The following is a 12,959-nucleotide window of genomic DNA, read 5'->3' as shown; positions in this document are numbered from 1 at the left end:
TCTGCAAAGTCTAACAACATAGAAATGAATATAAATGTTTAAAAATGACAATAATTGCAAGTGTTTTCAAGGCAAACTGTTTTCATGTTCTCATTTCTCTTCCACGCTTCAAGCCTCTGTTTATGCAAGATAATATCAATATTTATCATAAAATACTACCTTAGAAAAAAAAAATGGCAAAACATAATAAATTTTAAAAATCTCCATCATGAAGGTGCAAAAACAAAACACAATGAAAACCAATTCAAGAACAATATGAATTTGAATATTAATGGAAATAACAGAAATCATATTTCCGCCTGCATGGATGATTTAAAAAAAAAAAAGAACTGAATGATAATAATAATGAAAAATAAGGGTGACTCAAAAGTATATTTATTTGCACAAGTACATTTATTGTTTATCAAAACTTGCTCAGTAAAAAGTCAAAAGTAAGCTTTGGGACATTGGTGAAAACATCTTTAAAAAATGAACTGTTGATGGTTGATATTTTATTGTTTGTGTTTATCTGCTGAAACTTGGCGTCCCCTCCTGCCTGACCACAGGACAGCCAATGTTGTCCTCAAACGTCCTGCCCATCAACCCGACAGGAGTGCGTCCTCTTAACAGCAGCAGCAGCAGCAGCTGGCCGTCTCCTCTCCACATCCTTCAGTCGTCTTGGCTGTAACACCAGCCAATAAATTAGCCAGAACAAACACAGCCGCGCTTATTTATTGTGATGTTTCTCTCCGTCATGAGCCGCTGCCGCCGCAGCTGCCGTGCAGGCCGGCGTGCTGTTGTTGATCCCGGTCTGAAGAGACCACATCAGGTGTTTGACCTTGAGTGGCGGCGCTGAGCTGAGCTGAGCTGAGCTTTGGCTCGGCCTCTCCGGCTGTAATTACACACACACACACACACACACACACACACTGAATCACCCCTTATCAAAGCGGAGTTCTAAGTGTCCTATGAAGTGTAATGTTGTGGAACAGATACAGGGATTGTGGCGAGGGCAGTTAACTCCTGGATGGGATGCAAAGAACACTGCTTTCATACTCGCTGGGCCGCTGCTTCTAATGAGGCTCACCTCTGACTCGCTCCCCTGCAGTGGACTGCGTGGACCCCCAGTGCGGCGGGCACGGCGTGTGCGTGCGCGGCGAGTGCGTGTGCTCCGCCGGGTGGGCGGGAGTGAGCTGTGACGACCCGCTGCCGGCCTGTCAGGAGCAGTGTTCAGGACACGGCACCTACCTGCCCGAGTCAGACACCTGCGCCTGCCAGCCCAACTGGACCGGACCCGACTGCTACACGGGTAAGAGCCGAGGATGACCGGTGCAACGTGAGAGAAGTGCGGCTGCACGTCACAAGACTGCCTGGTAGCACGCCGCTCCCTGCCAGATAGCCCTCTCCTCTGTCGTGGCAGACACCAGAGTCAAACAGTGTGTGAACGTGTGTCTTCATCCTCAATGAGATTTTCCCTCATTTGATTCTCCGGCAGCAGCACTCTCCAGATTACTGTAGCACACGACTGTACCGCCGCTCTCTCTCTCTCTCTCTCTCACACACACACACACACACACACTCACTCATACCCTTCAGCTAAATGAGGAAAAATGTAGGCTAGAGGGGGCGTGTGTGTGTGTGTGTGTGTGTGTGTGTGCAGAGTGAAAAAAAGAAAAGAAAAAAACATCTCCATTCTCATTTGGCTGCCAGGCCTTTGAGAGGTTCCAACTGTAAAGAACATTGACTTGACGTTTAAAAGCTCCACTGATGGATGTTACATACCTGTTTGTAACGCATTACATCATGCGCTTTCAATCCACTTGCAAGAGATTTCCTCCTTTTATCTCCTCTCAGCTCTTGTCTCTACCAGACTACAAAAGAGTTGGCTATTTCAGGAACCTGAAGCTGATGTCCATACGGAATCAAACAAATGCTCCTGATGGGTGTCAGGAAAATGATGTTCAAAATCACCTGCCTGGACCTCCACTGCAGAAGATGAATAATCCTCAGTGATAACATTTACATATTTGTGTGAATATATAATATAATATAATATAATATAATATAATATAATATAATATAATATAATATAATATAATAATCTATCTATCTATCTATAGATAGATAGATAGATTACATTACATTATATAATATTATATTATATTATATTATATTATATTATATTATATTATATATAGATGATAGATAGATAGATAGATAGATAGATAGATGGATAGATAGATGATAGATAGATGGATGATAGATAGATGGATAGATGGATAGATGGATAGATAGATGATAGATAGATAGATAGATAGATAGATAGATAGATGATAGATAGATGATAGATAGATAGACAGATGATAGATAGATAGATAGATAGATAGATAGATAGATAGATAGATAGATAGATAGATAGATAGATAGATAGATAGATAGATAGATAGATAGATAGATAGATAGATAGATAGATGATAGATAGATAGATAGATAGATAGATGATAGATAGATGATAGATAGATAGATAGATAGATAGATAGATAGATAGATGATAGATAGATAGATAGATAGATAGATAGATGATAGATAGATGGATAGATAGATAGATAGATAGATAGATAGATAGATAGATAGATAGATAGATAGATAGATAGATAGATGATAGATAGATAGATAGATAGATAGATGATAGATAGATGGATAGATAGATAGATGATAGATAGATGATAGATAGATGGATGATAGATAGATAGATGGATAGATAGATAGATGATAGATAGATGATAGATAGATGGATGATAGATGATAGATAGATACTAATTGGGAAAATAATGGGGATAATGGAAAAAGAAAATATATATATATTTATAAAAAAGCAAAATGGTGAAAGATTAAATCTATAAAATAAAATGTATGTATTTATTATGTGAAACAAAATATCTGCATAAAATACATAAACTACGGTTCGTATTAGGTTCATAAAAGGCTATTAGAATAAATGCCTAAGGAAAAAAGTCCTGTGTGCGAACGAGTGAAGATGAAGAAAAAGACAGGTCCATTCTTCATCATCTCACATCCTCATCTGAGTTAGCGATGATAATGTATGTAATAACTGTGAATGGCAGCCCCGACTCGCGTCCACCATTCGCCTGGCGACTGTCTGTCCCACAGACTGTGTTCGGGAGAGATTGGCTGCGCGGTGGGATGACTCGTGGCTGCTGCTCTCAGGTGTGCGCGAGCGTGAACCCATCGATGGAGAGCATGATCATAAGTGTGGTTCAATGACGAAGGAATGAGCCGCTCCTCTCCACCTTTCAAGCGCTTCCTGGTCTTGTTGAGGCAGACATAAGCTCATGTCATTCTAATGGAGAGTGGAAAACTCTCCAGCTGGAATCCCTTTGCTTGCACCCGCTCCGTGCCATGTACGTTTCCATCGAAGTATTGTTTGGGTGCCTCCAGCACTTTTCTGATGAGGGAGGATTTGCCTCCCCGGAGAGAGACAGAACGAAGGAGACGTGGTTTGTCTCAGGAAGCAAGTGAAACGCACAGCTGATGTTCGCAACGCTTCTCTTCATCCTGCTTTGTAAAGCGCTTTATGTGCTCCAAATGTCTCAGCCATGGAAGTCACCTGTGGAGGTCAGCCGCGCGTGCTAGCATTAGCATGTGTTAGCCTGTCAAAGCAGGCCAGTGCTCGACCATCAGTTAAACAAACCACCAACACCTCATCCCTTTTTCATTTGGGAGAGAACTGAACTGAACGTCTTGTTGGCAAATGTTTTTACCTTTCAGCTCATTTTTAAACAAACCTGAATTCAATAAAGCAGGATGAAATAAACCTGCATCAGACTATCTTGGATTAAACATCCTTCCTCATTAATGTTGATAATTACTATTAAAGAGAAACACATCACACGAGTTGGCAACAGTTATTACTTTTCAGCTCATTTTTTCAGCTCATCCTGAATTCAATAAAGCAGGGTGAAACAAACCTGGATCAAATAAAGCAGAATTGAAAACCAGTGTTAAATAAACCTGGATGAAACATCATTTAAAAAAAGAAAAGATGATAAATAGCAGGTTGAAATGTAAAATAATGTGGCAATTTAAATGACAAGGATAAGATTCAGAAATATATTTAACGTTTCAGGTACTCACAATTGTATTCCCCAACTCTTCCAGCTGGTGCCTGCGGTCTGTCCCAGCTACCCAGGGCCAGAGCGATCGTAGAAACCCTGGATACCAATAAGAATAAATAGTGGACTATAGAGAAAAGAAATAAGTGATCAACCTTGTGCTGAAGAGTAAAGGTTAGTGCAACATGAAGGTGACAGACGAACTCGGGAGGGTAAATGACTTTTGCAGAACATGTGGACGTCTGTATTTTATGGTATCATCTGTTCCATTGTGGGACCTCAGACCGGCTCGGGTGTTTGCTTTTGCTGTGTACCAGGAGCAATGGCAGCGGAGGGAGTTAACACATTCACCCCACCTGATTAGAATGTGAGAAAGTGCTGGAATATTGGGGTCTAAATTGGATTGTGTGTGGTTTAAATATGCAGCGCAAATCTAAATGGTTTGGCTGTTATTGCCAAGCGCTTCCCTGGCGCGCTCCTTCAGGGACCTGGCTATTAGAGGTGGGAAGATTGTGTACTCTGCTTATCCTCTTTATCTTCCCACTTCCCCGTTTCTCTAATGGCTCACCCCAAATCTGCGGGTTGTTTTCCCCTCTTCTCACACCATTCCCAGGTGGCTCTGATCACTTACTCCGCTGCTAAAGTCTCCATCTGTCTTCCTTTTGGTGTCTCACCAGCGTCTTCTTTTTTCCCGTCTCACTCTTCGTGCTGCGCAGAGCTGTGCCCGGTGCCATGTGGCAGCCACGGCGTGTGTTCGGAGGGCCAGTGCCAGTGTGAGGAGGGCTGGACCGGTGCTGCGTGCGACCAGAGAGCGTGTCATCCTCGCTGCGAGGAGCACGGCCAGTGCCATGACGGGACCTGCATCTGCCAACCAGGCTGGGAGGGCGAGCACTGCAACATCGGTGAGCTGGAGCGCACCACTTCTGTCTCGCTGCGGAAACTCCATACGGGAGTGTGGATCTTTACAAAATATATGGTGTTTGACTGCGTCAACCGGGATTAAATAACCTGAATCAAATATACCTGCATTAAATACACCTGGATTATTTCCCGTTTTAACTGCTATGAAAGTTGTTTAAATATATCACACATGTTGGCAACAGCTGCTACTTTACAGCTGATTTTTAAGCAAACCTGAGTTTAAAAAAAAAACAGGATGAAATAAACCTGGATTGAACATCAGTTCCCATTAGAACTGGGAAATATCATTTATGAAGCCAGAATTGAACAAAACCAGTATTAAATACACCAGGATCAAACATCATTTTTAATAAAGAAAAGATGATAAATAGGAGGTAAAAATGTAAAATAATGTGGAACGCCACAATAGCTGAAAATAATGATTTATTTATTACAATGATGTAGAGCAATATGGCAGCACATACTAGATTAAAAACAATGACAGATATAAACATGTCACACATGAAAATCTCAAATGTTAATCAGGAATAAGAAATAACATAAGGACAAAACACAAAATTAAAGTAAAGTAAGAAAAAGAAGGGAGAGAAAGACAGACAAAACTGACTAAAAAAGAACAATGATAATAAAAGGCTTTGTGATCACTACTAATAAGGGCTACAAATATTTCAGAATCAAGGGTTTTATTGTTTTTTGTTTATGCTGATGAAGTTTCACAATAGAGAAAGAGTCTGTTTAAAAATTGATTTGAATTTTTTCCATGTTTCATTTTGTGGATGTAACATTTCGGGTGTTTCTGTATATATTAAATACGTAAGAACATAATATACAATAAGACGACATTAATATTTCATTGAACTTTTAGTTTTTAGAAAAAAGCTTCATCTTCATCTCCTCCTCTCCCTCCCCCTTCCTCTCCTCCTCTCCCTCCTCCTCCATCTCCTCCTCTCCCTCCTCCTTCATCTCCTCCTCTCCTCCTCCTTCATCTCCTCCTCTCCCTCCTCCTTCATCTCCTCCTCTCCCTCCTCCTTCATCTCCTCCTCTCCCTCCTCCTTCATCTCCTCCTCTCCCTCCTCCTTCATCTCCTCCTCTCCCTCCCGCCCTTCATCTCCTCCTCTCCCTCCTCCTCCATCTCCTCCTCTCCCTCCCAATCCATCTCCTCCTCTCCCTCCTCCTTCATCTCCTCCCCTCCCTCCCCCTCCATCTCCTCCTCTCCCTCCTCCTTCCTCTCCTCCTCTCTCTCCCCCTTCATCTCGTCCCCTCAACAAGTGCGATGACAGAAATGCTGTCCTTTCCTTATTGTCAGTCGTCAAAGAAATGTTTGAAATAAATGTTGCCAGTAGAGCGCGTCCTGCTGCTGGAGAAAACTTTATTCAATTTACATCAGGTTTGAAATTGGTTGTAGCGCTGTCACATGACCAAACATCTTGACCAAACAATGATCACTCACTTGTATCGATAACTTTTTAAACAAGTGAAACCTGAGCTGACTGGATGCATGAATTCATTTTCCGATACTCACTCAAAGGGATATTTCGTTGGCCACTGAGCCGCGAGCCGTCACCCAACTATAAGACTCCTCGCACGTCCCCTGTCAAAGTTGGGAATAGTTTTAAGCTTCCTACTTGCGTTACTCATCCCACGATACTGAAGCCAAACTTCTGGAATTTAGAGACACATTTCCTTCAATATTCAAGCTTAAACCTTGCTTTTTCTCAGGGAGACACCATCCAGCGCTGAAGTCATTTTAATCCTCCTTCAGGCCGGACAGTCTCTTCTCACTTGAAGGAGTTCAGATTAGGAGGCTTGGCTGAGTCCGTGCACTTTTCAGTGTGTTCTCCGCGACATGACTTGCTCATCTCACCGATCCAACTGGAGTCAATGCAAAGTAGAGGTCCTGGTTTCATGGTGATGACTAATGCTGCCCCTGCTTTCTTCTCTCCACACAGTCACCCACGATCTGGACGTGGTGGTGAAAGGTACTTTGTGTTTCAATCGACCCCCTTGTCCGCCCAGCTCGCCCACAACTGGCTGACTGTGGCTCTCACCTTCCCGCAGACGGATGCCCGGGGTTATGCAGCGGGCATGGACGCTGCACCCTGGAGCAGAGTGGCTGGCGCTGCGTCTGCCAGGCGGGATGGAGTGGGCCTGGCTGCAGCGTTGTCATGGAAACTGACTGCAGTGATGGAGCAGACAACGACGGAGGTGACATTCTCACATCATTTATCATTTTCCATTTTTTCTGCCTCTCTGTTGTACCTTTCTTTTCTTGTTTCAGACGCTAAAAGCCTCATTCACTCGCTCAACATTCAATACAGGATCAAAACATTGCTTTTCATTTACCATGAAGGAAATGGTCTTTTTGTTGTTGTGCTCAAACGTGTTTGGATGAGGAGACACAAAAGGAACGTCTAATTGTGCCGTTTTGAAGTGATACACTCTGCTTTTAATGGGTCTCCTAACTGGGTTGTCCCGCGAAAAAGCTCCAGCCTGTGCTTCATTCACAGTCACCTGCCAAGCCGCATCATCTCACGTCAACGGTGTGCACAAAGGATGATGAAAAAAAGATGCAGCCACTCGTTCAACACTGAAGTCCCTTCATTTATCAGGCAGCTCATTCAAATGGAATCAGTCTATGATGGTAGTTCTCTTTTACCTTGGTTATTTTCACATGAAAATACACGAGAAATACCAGCTAAATAAATTCTCTGGAGCTGACAGTTTCATCTGTTCATTGTCGTTGGTCACTGAATCTCATCTAATGATGAAGCAGATTCATTTTTAGCTCCAGCAGCAGAGAAACTAAACTAGACTCACATTCCTTACACACAGGCAAACTTCCTCCCCAACAAGTATGATTAGTTACCAATAGATGAATGAATATATAAATAAATAACACCACAGGACAATTTTCTTCTCTTAATTATTTTCCAATGATAGTGAATGAATGATCATTATGGACCATAATTTGGTTTTCCTCTGATGATTTATTGTCTTTCATTATATTTATTTTTACACACAGAGTTGATGCCTGAGTTTCTGTTTTTTGATAATAATGAAGCGCATAAATGCTCTCACTAATTTGTGATGCCATATAAACATATATATAATATAATCATGTACATTTCTGATGACATTATTATTAATGTGATATAGTTAACTGTTCATTCTGGTTGCATTTTTTAAGTGGTAGAAATGATTTTTTGTCATTTTATGGTTCCATTTTTCTCCTTAAAACACGCGCTACACGCTCCTGCAGAAGGCCAGACATGACCAGCTTTGTCCATCCACTTTGAAACCCCATCAAATATCCATTCTGGACTCGGCAGTGTAGCTATAATTCATCACTCCAAAGCGGACGTCACTGTGGTTTTCGGCGTGTGTTGATGCATTGTTGTCCGGTTCCATTTGCTGCCATGTAGTTTTCTTTTCACACCATTTGCTGGCAGCCAAAATGTTCCAGTGAATCCCAAAATAACCAAGTACACCACGCGTCGTACGCCGGGTGAAAGAGAAGTGGAACAATACTCCGATATCATGCTTTGTCACAGGGATGAATGACGCCCACTTAACTTGACTGAGTTAATGTGCATCGTGGAACCAACTCTGACTGCGTTCTTCGCTGCTACAGACAATTAAAGGGCTGCTGATTGATTTGTTAATGTCTTGCACATAATTACGTTCACCACTCGACAAAAAAAAACCCCACTCCTCATTTCAAACCTCACCCGTCTACATGAATCCACGTGGGATCATGCACTGTTGCTCAGTGTATGTGAGGGAGTCGATATTCTGACGGGTCTCACCTGAGTGTGGGTCTCACTGGCCATGTTTCATGGTGGTTCATGGTCATCTGTGGCGCCATCAACCAATGACTGAGAGGCAGGAGGCACATAAGAGACTGCAGGTCGGGTGGAAGGGTGGAAACAAGTGACCGTGGTGATTTGTCAGGGACGGAGAAGACAGAATTGATTCTTCATGGATGTTTGCTGATGATGAAGTCATTTGAAGTGAGTGTCTGGAGGAGGTTAGGAAGGGGGAGGTATGAGGAACGAATAAACAAGACAGAACACTCCACTGTGTGGTGGGGAAGGGGGCGAAAACAGGTCAGGGGTTTGGACCAGGAAGGAAGAGAGTGGAAGAGGCCTTGAAGCTTCCCTTTACAGGACAGTGGCGCTGCCATGTACGGATGTGCTAGTAGACTCCAAGATGAAGACACTTGCCACTGGGAGTGGAGACATGAGAAGAGACAGTATGATGTACTGTAGAGGGAGCAGGACATCAATGAGGTCCACGCCTGAGGTAAAGCCTCAGCCACCAGTGGAAGGTATGTCATGCACCGTGCCATGAGATGTGAACCTGACATGACAGGAAGTGGATAGAGATGCAGAGGGCTAATTAAACCATCTGGAGCCACGTTGTCCCGCAGGACAGTTTCAGTTGGGAGGCCAGGTTCCTGCTGGGGGAAGGCCTGGAGGTTGAATGCAGGCAAGCTGCTGGCATTTTCGGACTGATTTGTAAGAGTGCTTGATCGGAGCAGGTCCAATTCCAGGAACCGGTCCACCAGCAGTGCTTCAGCCTGAAGGTGCTCCATTGGAAGACACGAGGGAGTGGGTGTGTGTCCGGGATGACAAAGGATTGAAGATCATTTTGTGAGGGAGCCCATCGTGAGATGGCTCAGATGGTGAGCTATGTCAAGGAAAGGTGAAGCCGGAGAACACCCTCACTCTGGAGCAGAGACATGGGTCGTCTGGTTGTACGGGCCTTTGGAACCTTTGAGTCGTCGAGTGGCAGATTGGCGCTGGGAGTTGTAGCTACAGTGAAAATGGAAAAGCTTGAATGGCTATTGCTGCGGTGGAACGACTCAAATTCTGAAGGCGTGTAACTACCCGCCTGCTGAACATGAGTCCCCGTCTCAAATCTCACATGTCTGATGGGTTATACAGGGGCTGGACAGAATAATGGAAACGCCTAAGGTGTTTCCATTATTCTGTCCAGCCCCTGTGGATGTGTATGTTTGGGGTTTGCCTTGTTAAACAAGTCCTTCCCGACCATCCAGCCAGGTGGAGCTCTGACCTCTAACTGGATCTAAATCAACAAGATCCAGTCCAAACAAGGGAATGTCTTTGGATGAGACCAGGGAAAATGACATCTTGGCTTGGTGTCTCATATTCATTTTTATTATTATTATTAATGTCTTTTAGATAATATGTATGTGTGCATACATGTCAATGGACATAAGGAAAAATAATGACAACAACAATAACATTTCCTCCTTTGACCCTACCCTCAACTGCCCATTACAACCTTCATTCACATGTGTTTACCTCAGTGTTTACATAGGTGGAGTTTAACACAGTGATAATAATAATAATAATAATAATAGCAAAGAAACAAAGCTGAGCGACACAAAGACAAATGAGAGTAGAATTTAGAGCTACTAATGCTGAGTCAGCTACACTTGTTTCAAATGACTTTCTGTAATCCCTGAAGGCCTTTGGACCTGGAGTTCTCCAGTCAAGATGCAGCATCAAACAACTATAGCCAGCAGTGAGAATGAAGCAGTTACATGGAGCCAGGGAGAACCCAGAGTCTTTTGAAATAAGATGTAACAGGCTGCTGCCAAATCTTGGTTCTTGACCTCCTCATTGAGTATTGGATGTATTTTCCAGTTGTATGAACGGCAGAAGGTCAGCCATCCACCGAGAAGCCTTTGGAGGGTTTGTATCTTTCCCATGCAGCAATGGTGTCACACCTTCTTAACAGAAACCTGCTGCTGAAACTTCCCCTTCAAGTTTACCGTGACATGAAGCACGTCGACGTATTCCGTGCTCCAGATCAATAACAATTCTTCCTATTTATTTTCTTGTCTTTACTCTGCAGGTTGTTGAGTGGGAACATGTTGATGTTGATATTGCAGTGGAAAGGAAACGTACCAAACAGAGGCTGTGTGCAGGAGCGAGTGTTTGAGGATACGTGCCCGGTACATGGTGCAGACGTCCCACTGCTCATGGTGCATGAGGCTTCAGGAAGGCTCCGTAGCAAAGCCTCACAGAGCAGCCCATTTACAGCGCTCTTATCTCTCCATCCTGCCGCTGCTCTGGTTGCAGCGCCGCATCAATTCAGATTCCATCATTTCCCGCCACACTATTCAGCTATCTGGCTTAATTGGCAGGTATAGCCGAGGCCCTCGCCGCCGCCCGCCGCCCCCCCGCTCGCGGCAATCTCTGGCTCTCTGAAGATGCTATCACAGTAATCAGAGAATAAAGAGGAACTTTGAAGACGCTTTCAATTATTCCACCTGACTGAGAGGGAGACGCTCATTTGTTCTGTACCTCACAGTAGCAGTGGAAAAGCAAGTGCGTTCTGTGGGCCCGAGTTCGAGGGAGTCATTGAGCATGGAGTCTGCGTGCGTGTTGATCTCTCGTCCTGCTTGTTTTGATGTGCCATGAAAGCACGCACAGGACCGCAGGGTCTGATGATGCCGATTTCTCCACTGTGCACTTGCAAGCGCCACCAAGTGTTGTTAGACGGACCGGTGCGGTGCAGGTGTGACACACTGTGCTCAGCAGGGGGTCAGAATTTGAAACCATCCCACTGAGTGCCTTGCCGTTCAACCTTCTGAGGTGATTCATGTTTTTTCTTATTAATGTGTGTTATCTAGAGCTGAGCTGCTGGGCAGAAGTCGACATTCATCTTCAGCTCCAGCAACACTTTCCGAGCTTGAAGTCATGTTGCATGTTTCTTTTACTTTAGAAGATCAGCGCAGGAAACTCGTCGCTCATGTGGTCTGGAGAAAGACTCTGAACTACCCATATGTGTTGGATGGAAGTGTGCGCCAGATTAAGCTGCGCCTGCGATGCTGGAATCAGCTGCGACGGTTTTACCTCACACCCACTCGCAGCATGTGTGGTGTGGTGCAAAGTATGGCAGATGAAAATAGATGTGACGGGCCACCCGTACAAACTATATGTTCGATGCGATCAATAGTGGGCTTTCAAGGTAAAACGGTGCGCATGAACTGTGGGAGTGTTGTTGGCCTTTCCTCTCCGTGCGCAGTGGTCACATGCATCTAAATGTCAGCATGGTTTCCTACCTTTTCACAAACAGGCTTGAAATAGAAAGCACAAATGCCAGACTGACTCCGACTGCTTTGTTTGTTGCGGCAGCATCATGTTTGCACAGAGCTTTTAAAGATGCCATTTAGCGGATGCCAGTGACTGGGATCTGACTTACCTTGGCATGAGCTTTCATGGTCGGCCGCTCTCAATAAATCTCAATAGATCTATATGTGACTGCCGAACAGCCGACCTGAGGCGAGACAGTCTTGTAAACGGGCAGCAGCTTGGAGGACTGGATCCATGTCTGATGATTCAACAGACGCGCCACGTTCCGCGGGCTGGATCTGTGAATGAAGTAACACATATGTGAGGCTTTGGTTCAAATGAGAAACGTGGTTATTTTTGAAATGGATTTCACGGCTGGACCACGCCAATATTGAATAATAATAACACATGGATAATAACACAATGAGATGTAGAAAAAACATACATGACAAAAGTAGGTTTTTTGTACAATGTATAAATATATTGAATTTTATTGTGAAAACTAAATTCATTATCTAAATCAAATAAAAATATCTCATACTCAAGCTATTGGCAATATTTGACAAACAAACAAAATACTATTACTACGACTACTGCTCACTATTATAATAATATTGATAGTAATGATAATAGCAATAATAACCACAACAAGCACTAACAATAACAATGGTTATACAATAGTTAGAATAAGGCAAAGAATAGATATCAGTGATATAGAAGAAGAAATAATCACGCATACAAACACAAACAGAAAGTCAAACTCAAACAACCAAACTCACACACAGAAACTGTTTGAACTGTTCTTCACTCTGCTTTTCAT

At 43.5% G+C, this 12,959-nt stretch overlaps 1 protein-coding gene across 3 annotated transcripts in view; it reads left to right on the top strand.

The window, feature by feature from the left end:
• The window catches only part of tenm1 (teneurin transmembrane protein 1), a 229,552-nt gene that overhangs the window by 141,020 nt on the left and 75,573 nt on the right, over positions 1–12,959 (top strand). For all 3 annotated transcript variants that reach the window (XM_053879956.1, XM_053879955.1, XM_053879954.1), the window contains 4 exons: positions 1,088–1,288; positions 4,829–5,014; positions 6,983–7,012; positions 7,092–7,238. In XM_053879956.1, the coding sequence (XP_053735931.1) occupies positions 1,088–1,288; positions 4,829–5,014; positions 6,983–7,012; positions 7,092–7,238 (564 nt within the window). The remainder of the gene's footprint in view (positions 1–1,087; positions 1,289–4,828; positions 5,015–6,982; positions 7,013–7,091; positions 7,239–12,959) is intronic.

This window comes from Synchiropus splendidus, chromosome 11 (assembly GCF_027744825.2).
Source record: "Synchiropus splendidus isolate RoL2022-P1 chromosome 11, RoL_Sspl_1.0, whole genome shotgun sequence".
Taxonomy (NCBI): Eukaryota; Metazoa; Chordata; class Actinopteri; order Syngnathiformes; family Callionymidae; genus Synchiropus; species Synchiropus splendidus.
This window is presented reverse-complemented; position numbering and strand designations above follow the sequence as displayed.